Source organism: Mauremys mutica, chromosome 2 (assembly GCF_020497125.1).
Source record: "Mauremys mutica isolate MM-2020 ecotype Southern chromosome 2, ASM2049712v1, whole genome shotgun sequence".
NCBI classification, from domain to species: domain Eukaryota; kingdom Metazoa; phylum Chordata; order Testudines; family Geoemydidae; genus Mauremys; species Mauremys mutica.
In genome coordinates, this window is record NC_059073.1 from 244,046,947 (window position 1) to 244,060,647 (window position 13,701).

A 13,701-nucleotide genomic window follows, 5' to 3' on the forward strand; every position below is an offset into this window, starting at 1 on the left:
CTTTCCTGTAAGCCATGGGTGTGGTTTTCACCCCCCTTTCCCCAGCTGGGGGGGAGAGGAGGGTGTTGATTTCACCCCTCCCCACCAGGAGGGGGATGGGTTATTTTCACCACCATCTTCCCTCCTCCATGCCCCCTGGTTGGGAGGGGGGACAAGCTTGCCCCGCCCAGGAAAGAAGCTGCCTGCAAGGAAGCTGCATAGCTGCCTCTGGAACCTAGCCTGGTGTGTGAACTGCTGGAGCCAGAGCTTCGTTTTGTTCAGAGTTACGAACATTTCAGAGTTAAGGACAACCTCCATTCCAGAGGTATCTGTAACACAGAGGGTCTACTGTACTTAGAAGTTATAGAAATACATGTAACCCACTACTTGCAAATGTAGAATGCTGGAGGATTTTTCATGAGATGTTGTGGGGGGAAAACATTTTTGAAAAAAATTCAAAATGAAAAATTGCGGGGGGGGGAGCATTTTGGGGTATTTCTGATTTTTTTTTAATTGTGCAAAAATGCCCACTTCCTCTAATTATTATTTATTTATTTATAATTTTTTCCCTGGGACACATGGGAAAATATTTAAAAAGTAAAATGTGAGAGAAAGTAACACTTTCATTATTTAAAAAAAATGTTACTTTCTGATTTGTTTTCCAACTAGCAACAGAAAATAATCAGAAAGTGGGGAAAGTTAGGTTTTCCACAATTTCTTAACTCTTGAAAAGTATTTCCAAAGAAAACCATGATTTCCAAAAGGGAAAATTTCAAATGAGGAAAAATTCACATTTTCCAGCCAGCTCTACTTGCAAATGAATAGTAGCTTCAAATTCAGGATGCAGTAGCTGTGGTGAGATAGATGAAAGAAAATAGTTATCTATAATCTTTTCTAATGCATTAAAACACAATTATGAGGAGGAACCTTCCACTGTTGTTGTCTGTGCTGCACCTGAGAAGTACATAAAGAGAGGGCTTTGGGCCATTGTACTGTAGTTATTCAGTACTGTACTTAGTACAGTGCTGTACTTTGTATAGTATTATCAACCCTACTGTACTAAGTTTCTTGCCATCAATTCAGAACTATTCAGGAACACTACAAAAATTATGCAAGGTAACATTTTGATAATAGAAGTGTCATTTAATTCTGCAATTGCTCTGTAGTAGTCTGGGATTCTTTCAGCCCAAACCACCCATAGAGAAACCCAATACATCTGTCAGAAGGGAGTATTCAGGCAATGTGGTCTAAGGATTATATTTATTTTATGTATATTTTTTCCCCAATAACTTAATTGAAAATAGTAAGAAGCATTACATGTACATTTATGTTAATGAAATATCACTTATTTCCGCCATTAAATACTACAGTGAATTGTTTTTATTATGGCTTGATTTAGAAATCCCAACTAGAAATGGGACAACTGATTTTTCTGAATACATTTTTGCTGATGTGTGAGTGCTAATGCAATTTTTATTGTTTTTATTTTTCCACAAACCTTAGAGGCTATGTCTACACTACATGCTTGCACACACATACTAACGCTAGCTCTCATCAGGCTAGTGCAAATACAAATAGCATTGTAGCCACCGTGGCACAGATAATGGCAGCAGAGGCACAGCTGAGCCATGCAAGTATATCAATCAATTTCAGGTGGTTGTGTGCTCAGCATGGCCACCACTGCTGCTACCAGTACTACCGTGGCTACACTGCTATTTGTACTGATGTTACCTTGATGAGAGCTAGCACAAGTGTCTATACGCAAACATGGGAATCACATCCCTAGTTCATCTTGTAGACATTGGCAGAGTTTCCATTATGTTCTGTACTTCCAAGCCACTTAAAAACACTAATGAATATGTAGCACCTACCTTCAATGACAAGTCCACTCACCCTTTCAATGAGCTTTCATAGTATGTAAGAGGACACATATTTAATCTACAGCAGTGGTTTTCAACCTGCGGTCTGAGGATCCATGGGTGTCCGCAGACTATGTCTAAGGGGTTTGCAGTTGAAAACTACTGTTCTATGGCAAAGACAAAGAACAGTAGTTTTCAACTTGTAGGCCACGGACTCTGGGGGTCTGCAGATTACGTCTAAGATTTCCAAAAGGGTTCGCACCTCCATCTGAAATTTTTTGGGGGTCCACAAATTTAAAAAGATTGAAAACCACTGATCTATAGCATCCCATAAAGCTCTGTGTAATCTGTATGAATCTGCTGGTGCTCTAATTTTTTGTTGTTATAATTTTCTAACCTTCAATAAGATACTAACATCTATTTTATTTTCTGTGTGTGTTGGTAATGTCTTGCTGCACAACAACCCTTCCCCCCCTCCTCCCAAGACACCCTTTTTCCCCCTTTGGTTACTTGTACCAGATTTGATAGGCTGCCTCTTCCTGTTTAATATTTAGCAGGTTAGTAAATAGGAGAACAACTTCTGATAACTAAAGATTTCAAGGCTTCCTAATGAATGAAGTGTTCTGATACTACTTGGTGCTTTGAACTTTCTAAGGCTGCTGCAAAATATTTGAGACTCTCCAAATATTCCCAAAAGAGTTTTCAAACCACTGAACCATATAATCATTTTCACCTTTACCAAAAATACGTTTAATGAAAAGCCAGAGATAAACTTAATTACTGCCTGAATTTAACAACGCAATGTACACCTTCAAGGTTTCATGAAGATCTTTTTAAAAGCCATCTGAAAATTCCACATAATATTTGTGCACTTTCCTTGTAGAACTAATTATAATGTGCTTACAGTTATATTCACAGGCAAATTATTTGCTGAGCCATTTTTAAAAAGACAGGAACTTTTCTGCTTAAGAATGCAGAAATTCAAGAGATGAGACACCCTTCCCCTTCACACACAAAGTGGTTGATGCAGCACAAATCACCAGTCCCCAGCTGTCTTTTGTAAAATGAGATTAAATGTGGCTGGCTCTAGTCTCCATTCTTAAACAGAGCTGCTCTCAAACTTCACTACCACTAGCTAACTGTACATGAAAAGCAAAGCTTGACTCAGCTAAAATTCATGACTTTTTTACTGTTTCATAAAATGGCACTCCTTTGGATCTCTTCCTATGTACTCTTCCCACTCTGGTTCAATAAGATCAATTTGTGCCTGGGCAGCATTAATAATTCATATTGGTAAGTGGAAGATCACTTAGTCGTGACTTGTTTGATTGCAATGCTCTGAAATCCTTGACAACAAAATCAACTTTAAGAGCAAACATGAATGGCATATTAGGTTGCTGTGACAAGGTTTACAGACCCTGTCCAGAGACTGACAGCAAAAGGATTAACCGTCTCTCTCAAGTTAGAGGTAGGACTATGGATGCCTGTGCTAATTTAAAGAATTTGCAGGATAAGAAATCTGGACCAGCTATGAGGAATTAAGTTCAGATCTAAAATTCTGCTTTTATTATACAATTTCTATTTATGTATAATAAATAAGTGGCAAGCAATAGAGTTCCAAGGCAATAAATTAATCACAGGATTTGGTAATACAGAAGATACAAGTGCAGAGATAGAATAGACTGTGATGCCACCAGAACAAAAACATGTACATCTTTGAATCTCCTAGGATCCACTCATTTATGATTTTATAAAATTCCCCAAAGGCTTTTCTTGCTGCTCTCTGCCCAGTCTTCACTTCCGCACAGATCTTCAAACAGAAAAGATCATGTAATGCTGTACATTTTTCAATACTGCCTTCCTGCCATTTTAGTGTATTCTAACCAAAAAAGTTAATCAAGGCTCACAAAGTACAAGCTCACAACTCAGTTGTAAGCTTTTCATTCACATTTGTCAGTAGTATCATTTATTTGCATATCAAGAGTCAATATGTGTTCTACTAAGTAAGTAAATAACAATCAAAGTTTGTAATCATGGGTTGCTAATAGAAAGTGGTAATGGTCAATTACAATTTATTGGTAAATTTGTTTATCACTCTGTTGTCAGCATGAAGCCTTTAATTATTAGCACACTAATGTAAAGGCACATTATTTTTAAGGAACTCCACAAGCAGGAGGCAACTAGATTGATGAAGTGGGTTTGATATGTTTTAGAGACCATTTATACTGCATTCACAGCTACATTTTGATCATTTACATACATTTACATTTTCCTTTTCAGTTTTTACTTAAAAATGAGTATACAGCTGCATAACTGAGATCTATTTTAAGATTACTACAACCAAGTATTGTACATTTTATACAAGTCACTGTAATTCTGTGAAATTCACTAAGGATTACGCCCCCCTCCCTCTCTTGCAGGCCTGGGGATGGAGGGTGGCTCTATGGCTTTCTCCCTCCTCTTATTTAGTATTAGCACAGGACTGGGTTTCTTGGGCCACACTGTGGACATCATGCTAGTTGCCTTTTAGGGAACTGGGAAAGAATTTTCTCTCACTGCCCGATTAGTCAGGGCACTGCGGAGGTTTTCTCACCTTCCTCAGTAGCCCAAGGACCCGATAGGTAGCTTAGGTTGCAAAATTCATGTTATGACAACATGTCTGGTGCCAATAGAGGGTTCTCGTTCCCTGATAAACTGGAATTGAAAGCAGATTAGGAAAATGCATCTCCTAAAGAAGGTGGGGAATGGGCTTGTGGCCGACTGGCCCCACTTAACCTGCACATGAGAAAAGGGTCGTGGGGTCCCAGCAACAGTACTGGGACTCAATAAATGGTGTGGCGGGAGCCCTCTTCCGGGGAGGAAGTGGAGGGCAAACGGCAGCCCTCCACCAAGTGGTATGGATTACCAATGAAGGATGACCTGCATTGGACAAGTTATTGCCTGATAATTCTCTGATGTGTCACCTAATAAATCTGCAGCCCAGCTGAACACCATTACGTGTGTATTGTCTTTCTTCCTGCACTGTCTGGCACGAAGTATGATTGAGAACAATAGCTAAGCAGGATTTAAAAAGTTTAGATGTTTAAATGAAATGCAAGAAGTCTGGGAAATAAGCAGGGAGAACTGGATATCCTGGCACAGTCAAGGAATTATGATGTGATTGGAATAACAGAGACTTGGTGAGATAACTCACATGACTGGAGTACTGTCACAGATGGATATAAACTGACTGAAATCCTTCCAAATGTGGGCATCCTTAGTTTACCCTCAGACATATATATTTGGTAAGTCAACTCACAGCATGGGGGAAAGGTTGAGTCCTTAGAAATAAAGAAGTTCATTAAAGCAGGAGACTCTGTAATCCATAAAAAGTCGAACCACTTCAACAAGTATCTGATTTATGACAGACATTAAAAAAGCTTCTTTGTAGAATCATTTGCTCCATTTTAGCGCAGGTCTTTGATGACACTAAAACATGTCAACTCCTTTCAGAGATGTTATCAAACCGTCCCTTTTTGTGTTTAAATATATTGTTATGGAAGAAGTCATCAGATGGTGCTGTTGCACACAGTCTTACAAATTCTTTGTCTTGGCATGTGAGAAAATTTTTAGGTCTTGGAAGAAAATACTCTGTTATTGGTTTTGTGATGTAGGCTCTTATGTGAGAGGAGCTATGGCAAGCAACAAGGGAGTTCTCTCTCTCTTCCTTAATCTTTCTAGAATCAATTACTGGGGAGAGAGTTGCATTGTGAAACCAGACATTGATGTTTGGACTGAGATCCCTTAAGAGAGGATTGCCTGTGTGTTGCTTCTGATCACCTATGTTCAAGGACTGGTGTATATAGTGTAAAAGAAGTAAGTTACAGTAAGAATATATCCAGACTCTGTGTCAGAGATTTCTCCTTCCATGGGAAGCCTACCTGCAGAGACCTGACATCTGCTACCAGTCAGCAGAGGAGCTACACTATGCATTCTAAAAGATGGATAGACCTGATTTGTGGTACTTACTGTTGCCAAATTTTAGTCAAGTTGTAAATTATGAATCTCAATTAGGTGGCACTACTAACTGGTACTCAAATGGCCCACAAAAGCTTATGCCCAAATAAATTTGTTAGTCTCTAGGGTGCCACAAGGTTGGATACGCACATCTAGCCACAAAACAAAACAAAACAGAAAAAAACAATGCAGACAGGGTTCTTGGAAAGGTGATATAACCTATCTACCACCTGTATCTGTCTATGCCTCTTTGACATACTTGAGCTCTACTTGCCAGTGGTACAAATACTTGACGTTTATGAATTAAGATATATTAAAAAGTTTTATACTGTAAATTGGGTTATTCACAATTGGTGTGACAGATTGTTATTTGGAAAATATTCACGATACAATGGTCCTGTAGTGGGATCAGCACCCATCTCTTGCAATCACCCCCTTCTGGTCAGGTGTGAGCTTGCTGTTTCTTAGTTCTTGGAATGGGGTGGCACCATCTTTCAAGCACCTGCCTCTGGCAGATGGTTTCTTTGGCTGGTCTTCAGTGACTCAGTCCTCCAGCTGAGTCACAAACACTATTTGTAGGTGGAACAGAATGAACAAACCCCTTCTGGGATGTACAGTGTTTACCTTCTGCAAGGCTTCCTCCCTGGAGACGCTGCCCTCTATAACAGTCCAACAGGGCCCATCAGAGTACTCTCTGTCGGTGTATCTTTTTCAACAGCCCTCCTGCCCTTGGCTCAGTATTTAACCAGACCAACAGGGCCCATTGCTGTACCTCACTTGGTCTGGCTAGCTTCTGGGTTCAGTCCCCACAACCAGCCAGGAGTCTTTCCTAACTTCCCTGGTCTTCAGCAGCCCTCCCTGGTCTCAGCCCTGCCCACAGAGAGCTATCTGTGGTCCTGCTACTCTTCCAGCCAGCCAGGAACTCGGTCCTCTCTCTTCCAGCTCCAGGAAGCAACTGACTGCTCTGTCTCTGCTGCTTCTTTTTATGTGGCCCTCCTGGTCCCTGATTGGCCACTCCAGCAGCCCTTGGATTGGCTGCTTCCCCTGCAGCCACTCTAGGCCACCCAGAGGACTTTTCCTTTGCTCTTTTCTGGGGTGGGATGAGGTAGGGCCACGAGGCCTCCAGAAGGGGCCTTTAGACCTAGTCCACCCCATCACAAGGCCCTTTTAAAATATTTTTTTATTTAATAGGATTTCAGTGTTTAAACTACTTTTTAGTAACATCAGAACTTCCTAGATCTGCCTTGAAAATTCTCATTTAATGAAAAGCCTCAATCTATCTATCTGGACTTTTGGTATTTAATGCTACCAAAATTTTATGCTTATCTTAACTTCTACTCATAAATCAAGTACAGTGTTAAATTAATTTTGAGGCTACTTATATCTGGAATTCCATTTATGGTACAAATTATTCATTAAACAGATCTGTCTACTCTTCTTTTCCAGCAAAAAATAAAAACTATCCAACTTATTTTTCTAACTACAGTATCATGAGAGATCTCTAAAATGTAGTTGCCAACTATTTAGTCAAATGATTCAGCCTAGTATGCTGTGGAAGTTCTCCTTCTTCTGGAACAATCTGAGGTTGAAATTCACTCCTGTACAGAGGACTGCTAGTGCCTATACACCACTTAAGTCCTCAATACTGAATTTAATGTAACGTATAGGAGTTGTGCCAATCGTTTGCATAGGGGTGAACTACAGTCTCATCACTCGGCTCTCCAGACCTATCCTGAGATAGTTTTCTCTCATTCAATTTTAAGAGGGTCATTCTTGTATTCTAGAGGTTCCACTACAATTTCGTACATACTCATTAAGAAGTTCTCACTTGAAGAGGAGAATTTTGGAAAATCTGGATAACCGCATAAGAGGTTCTAAAAGTAGCTCAAAGTTAACATAATTTTTTCTCAGTTCCTAGAAACTTTCTTCAGCAATATTATACACTCAAATTGATGCTCCCATGCTGATTTCTACAGTACTTTTCTTAGCCTTATATTTATTTCTCTTGAGTAAAGTAGGGGTTAATTCGATTGTCCCTAACAGCATACAATAAGAGGTTAGACTGCCTGTGAACTATTACTGAGCACAAAATGGATGTTCTTTTTGCAAACACACCAACTGCACTATCATATCCAACTCATTATTTTGTAAAGCACTTTGAAATACCAGTACCTTGAGTCCAAAAAGTGCAATACAAAATCATATTCTCTTCTATTATATGATTTTCTGCTTGTATCAGCAATAGAGTTATCTGCTGCATTCTTTTATCAACTTTGAGCTGGTACATTGTTTCCCATTGTGGCAATGTAGTTGTCATATGCTTCATCCTCAAAAGAAGAGTTTCTGATGTAGTATTCTCTCTGATGTAAGACTAAAATACCTAGGGTCACAGCTTCTTTAAAAACACTGTATTCATCCTTCTCATTACACTCAAAATATTTGGATCCAAAGGCTGTTATAAAAGGAGTGCACTGTATTTCCCCCCAGTTTGGCAAATTACAATAAAATATTAATCTACATTTCAAGTTACCGTGGAATCTCCTCCTTAAATCAGAGGGTGTTTTGGTCATTTTGAAATAACATAAAACCAGCATGGATGAGGCTGAATGTTGCAGTCGTTTGTTCCTAATTTTTTAAAGTGCATTTTAAACACAGAGTTATACATAACTGCTTAAAATGACACTGCCCTAAACTAAGTACTGTAGGAGAAGAGTAAGCATTACTAAATTACGATTTATGCTACTACAATGTATACACTTTTATAGTGTGCTGCCTTAATGCGCTGTTATACAAATTACTCAAAAAACCCCTACATTTAAAACATTCAGATTGCAAAGACAAACACTGAAAAAGCTAGGCAATGACAAAATTAAGGTTGTCTGCACATCCTTGTCTGTATGTCTTATGAGACACACTTTAATTACATGATCACATACTATTTTTTCTACCGGACTACAATAGTCTCATTCAGTGACCAGGATAGATGGTGCTCACTTAATGATCTACTATTTAATTCTGTTATTTTATTTTTTCCTCATTATTCAATGTGTGTCCCCACACCTTAATTACAACACATTATCGAAATCCAATGTTAAAGACACAATTATTCATCACTATTGGATCTGAGAACTTCACAGATATTAATGTATTTATTTTAAAACACCCTGGTGAGGTGAGAGGATAGTATTAGCCCCATTTTACACAGAGGGAAAGCAGGCACAAAGAGATTAGGATCAGAAGTATCCACTAATTGTGGGTGTCCAACCTGAGATGTCTAGAACCTGATTTGTCCAAGTTATTTAGCATTACAGATTGCACAAACAACCTTAATTCTGGCATTTCCTCATTTCTAAGTGCTTGACTTTTCAACCTGAATAATCATAGAAACGTAGGTTTGGGAAAGTCATTTAGTCCAGCACTTTGCAGTGAGGCAGGACGGAGTATACTTAGACATCCCTGATAGATATTTGTCTAATTTGTTCTTAAAAATCTCCAATGACAGTGATTCCACAACATCCCTTGGTAACCCATTCCAGTAATAATTATTAATGATGTTCTTTTAATATAGTTGTTTGTGTGTAATAGCTTTTAAATCAAGCTGAAACTCCCCTCCTGAGAAATCTCATCATGTGGAATGTAGTAACTAATAGCAGTCATCATCTACATGGAGCAGCACTAGAGGGGGATAAGATAGACACTTTACCCGTGCGTTTTATAGATATTTGCTAACAGCAGAGGAACGCTGAGACTCGGGAGACCCCTTTTGCTGCTTTCCCTCCAACCTGGCTCCTTATCCCAGTCCCATTCTCCTCAAATAGCCAGTCCCAGTTGCCACTTCTCTGGCTTCTGATTACTGGTACATTCCCAGTCTTCTTGTCCAGCCGGACCCAGCTGCCCCCTTCTGGCTCCTCATCTGATTTGTTTCATTCCCTACTCCCCCAGCCATCAGTCATCCCCATGCCCATGTTCATCATCCACACTGGCTCCCAGACCCAGTCTCTCACTATTAGTTCCTTGTACAATTTCAGAGTCCCACCCACCCACCTATCTCCTTGACCCTATCACTTTATCCAGCCAGTACCAGTTTTCCCCTCACCGCCTGGTTCCTCGTAAGAACTATTTCCCTCCATCCCCCCAACTTCCTTCCCCAAATCCCAATAGTTTTCAGTCCCAATCTCCTTCCCAGACATTTTTAGTCTCACCCTGTGGCTCCTCCTCCCCCCCCCCAGTTCTCCCACTCCTAGTGTCCTTGCAATGTATGTCCCATCCTCTAACCCCAGTCCCAGTTTCCCTCTTCCCTCCATCCCCAAGTCTCCAGTCCCAGTCTTCCTCCCAGTCGCCTTGTCTCAATCTACTCCCCCTACCCACTCTCCCCAAGGTCTGGCTCTTGTCTCCTTTGTCTTTAGTTCAGGTGGCTTCCTCCTCCATGCTCCCTGGGCCCAACAGGGGGTGTCACTAAGAGCACAGGAGAGATGGGCTCCCTGCTTTCTAGTTCCAGAGCCTCGACCTGGATCCAGAATGGCCCATATCAGCCAGGAACTGTAATGACAGGAAAAACTGTTCAGCTGTGATGGAATCTTCAGGGAATTTAGCTATGAACATCTAAGAAGTCTCTAAGAACATCTAAGAAGCAGTCGAATAGTGATTTTTCACAGCCTTATTGCTTGTCTAAATTTTGGTGGATTTTCATAGGAACAGCAATAGGCACACACCTGACAAAAGGCCACTCTCTCACCAAATTTAAAATCCCATCTCCAAAGCACGGGAGCATTAAAGTTTTTCAAAGAAAAGATATCTGTTAAATTAACATAAACAACATCTTTTTCTTTAGCATCATTCTCAGAAAAGGATTACTTATTTTGGGTGAAATTTTCCAAAAACATTCAACCTGAGGCAAACACCCAAATTTCAGCCCAAATAGTTAAAGGTTGACAACATTGTAAGCAACTGAAAACAGAGTCTTATAATGGGATGTGTCAGGTAACTTTAATCACAGGCAGTGTTACACACCCCCACTATAAAAAAAATGTTTCCTGTTCATGCATTATGAATTACATTACAGATCTTATTTATGACCATTACTAAGTCAATTTTTCTAATTTATACAAAACATACAAATTGTTGATATGAAGTCTGTTTGTTTTCCTCTTGCTAACTTCATTATCTTTAAAATAAAAATAATATACATTTCTTTCTGTGGTGTACTTTACATATTGAAAGTGTTTTAACTGGCACTTGTTTTGATTTTGAATTTTCTATTATGGCTGGAGAGGTTAGCATTTTGGAGGAATTCAAAATAGGTTTGTTAACACAGTACACTGACACAAGATCTTAACATACGATGTTCTGCTGGGTAGTACAGTAGTTATTTCATTTTATATGCAAGTTTTCATAACAAAAAGTGTTATTGTCCACCAAATTTAACTCTGCATTTTCCATTGTAATTAGGATAAAATTCCATAGGCTAACCAAATATCTAAATCACTAAAAAAGAAAACAAAACCCTGTCTTTGGATGAGCAAACTGAAAGTTTGAAATTAAAATGATTTTTAAAACATAACTCATTTACATTTTAGATTTTTAATAAATCTTCATAATAGAAGAAGATCAGACATTCAATTTCTGATATTACAGTGTCCAGTTAATACAGTGAAGCAAGTTACAGCTTAGAGAAATAACCCTGCTCAGTACTGGGACAAAGGCAAAATCCTTCATGATTGCTTTCCAACACAACAGATGAGCACCAAATACCATTTGCTCTGGCTGGTGTGTTATCGATTTGTAGTTCCAAAAAATATTCCATAAGGAATTTAGATGAGAATTCTATGCATATATGTTCACAATTTACACTGAAAAAGTGCAATACAGTAGAAAGATTAAATAAAAATGAACTAAAAAAAGGCTCCAGGCTACTGCGGCTCAACTTACAGCAGTCAGATAATGACCTGTCATGTCCACTCTGCAACTTTTCACAAAATAGATCTTAAACAAGGATGGAAAAGGAACTAGCAATGTCATTTTAACTATCATGATGTATGTGAAAATCTTTTGGTACACTGCTTTTTTGCAAAACTTTAAACTGGGAGGAGGTACTGAAAAATCAGGGTAATGAAATACACATTTTGTAACCCCCACTACCCTGATCTAATTTTTACAAAGATCTTGTACCTTAAAGAACTAGCGTTTAGACCAGTCATATACTATTCTGAAATGCAAAAGTATTTGTTGTTTAAAAGAAGCTTCTAAAAGTCTCTCTCAATACCATTATTCTAAAATATTGGAAATTTTATGATTTAGGGCACTGAGATTTGTCAGTATTGAAAGCACAGACTAATCCTTTTTCCAGGGAGGTAGGTGATGTTATTAAAATGCTAGCTAATAGGTTTATTTCAGCTTTCATGTCAGGTAACAAAAACAACAATGTTTCTGAGATGAGAAAGCTTGTCAGACCTTAGTGGTGAGCATCACCCTTTCCATAAAAGTGACAGGCAGTATTACCGGCAGAGAAAATGTTGCCCTCATGCCCTGCAGCAAAGTCACTGTCTGTCTGTTATCTGACAGACATGGGAATATGTTACATTGGTGGGAAAATGACTGACAAGATTGCTGGAGAGTCTTGTGACATATTACGAGCAAAACAGAAGTAGCTTACAAAGTGCTTGTGATATAGAGCAACTTAAAGCATATGTTTATTACATCACATTACACCTTTGTATTGCTTCCACCTGCAAACACTCAGTAATATCTCAAAAACTACTTTAATTGTTAGGTCAACATGATTGTCACCATTACCCTATTTCTAAAATTGAACCCCTCTCCCCAAAAAATGGTTACCTACCTTTCATAACTTGCTTTGAGATGTGTTGCTCATGTCCATCCCATTGTAGGTGTGCGCACACCCACGTACGTGGCCACCAGAGACTTTTGCCTTAGCGGTATCCGTAGGGCCGGTTGTAGCGCCCTCTGGAGTGCTGCAGTTATGGCACAGTATATCAGGCGCCATCAGCCCTGCACCCTCTCGGCTCCTTCTTGCTGACAACTCTGACAGAGGGGCGGGAAATGGAATGGACACGAGCAACACATCTTGAAGAACAACAGTTACAAAAGGTAGGTAACCGTTTTTTCTTCTTTGAGTGTTTGCTCATGTCCATTCCATTGTAGGTGGGCTCAGAGTTCACAGTCTTGCAGATTGGACTACTGCTCTGCTGAAACCAGCATCAGCTCAACCTTGCTGGGTCAGCACATAGTGCAAAGCAAACGTGTGGACAGATGTGGTCACGGCACGGCAGATTTCCTGGATCAGCACCTGAGCGGCTCACTCGACTAGGGCACAGGCATCACGATTCCTGGCGGGCGCACCTTTGCCAGCTCACAGCAGTAGCCGATGCAGGCAGTCATCCAGGACAAAATTCTCTGGGTAGAGACTGGACAACCCTTCATCCGGTTGCGGCAGCAACAAACAGTTGTGTAGACTTACGGAACAGCTTCGTATTCTCTATGTAGAAGGCTGGTGCCTGCCAGACACGCAGAGTATGCAGCCTGCATTCCTCATCTGAAGTATGAGGCCTTGGGCAGAAGACCAGTAGGTATATGTCCTGACCAGTATGGAACTGGAAAACACTGTGGACAGAAAAGCCATGTGTGGATGCAGCTGGACCTTGTCCTTATAGAAGATTGTATAAGGCAGCTCCAACATGAGCACCCTGATCTCAGACACCCTACAGGACAAAGTTATAGCGATCAAAAAGGAGACCTTCCAGGAGAGAAGCAGAAGGGAGCAGGAAGCCAGGGGCTCAAAGTGGGGCCCCATGAGCCTGGACAGCACAAGATTCAGGTCCCAAGGAGGGACCTGGTCCTGGATATGCTG

General features: G+C 40.0%; 1 protein-coding gene across 6 annotated transcripts in view; it reads right to left on the reverse strand.

Annotated features, from left to right (window-relative positions):
- PHF14 (PHD finger protein 14) overlaps positions 1–13,701 on the reverse strand; it is a 286,241-nt gene that overhangs the window by 71,741 nt on the left and 200,799 nt on the right. Inside the window, exon 18 of one of the 6 annotated variants that reach the window (XM_045005267.1) lies at positions 10,237–10,373. The exons of the other annotated variants lie outside the window; for them this stretch is intronic. Within the exon in view, the coding sequence (XP_044861202.1) occupies positions 10,323–10,373 (51 nt within the window). The 3' untranslated portion in view covers positions 10,237–10,322. Of the gene's footprint in view, positions 1–10,236; positions 10,374–13,701 lie in introns of those variants that run through there. 6 annotated transcript variants of the gene reach the window in all.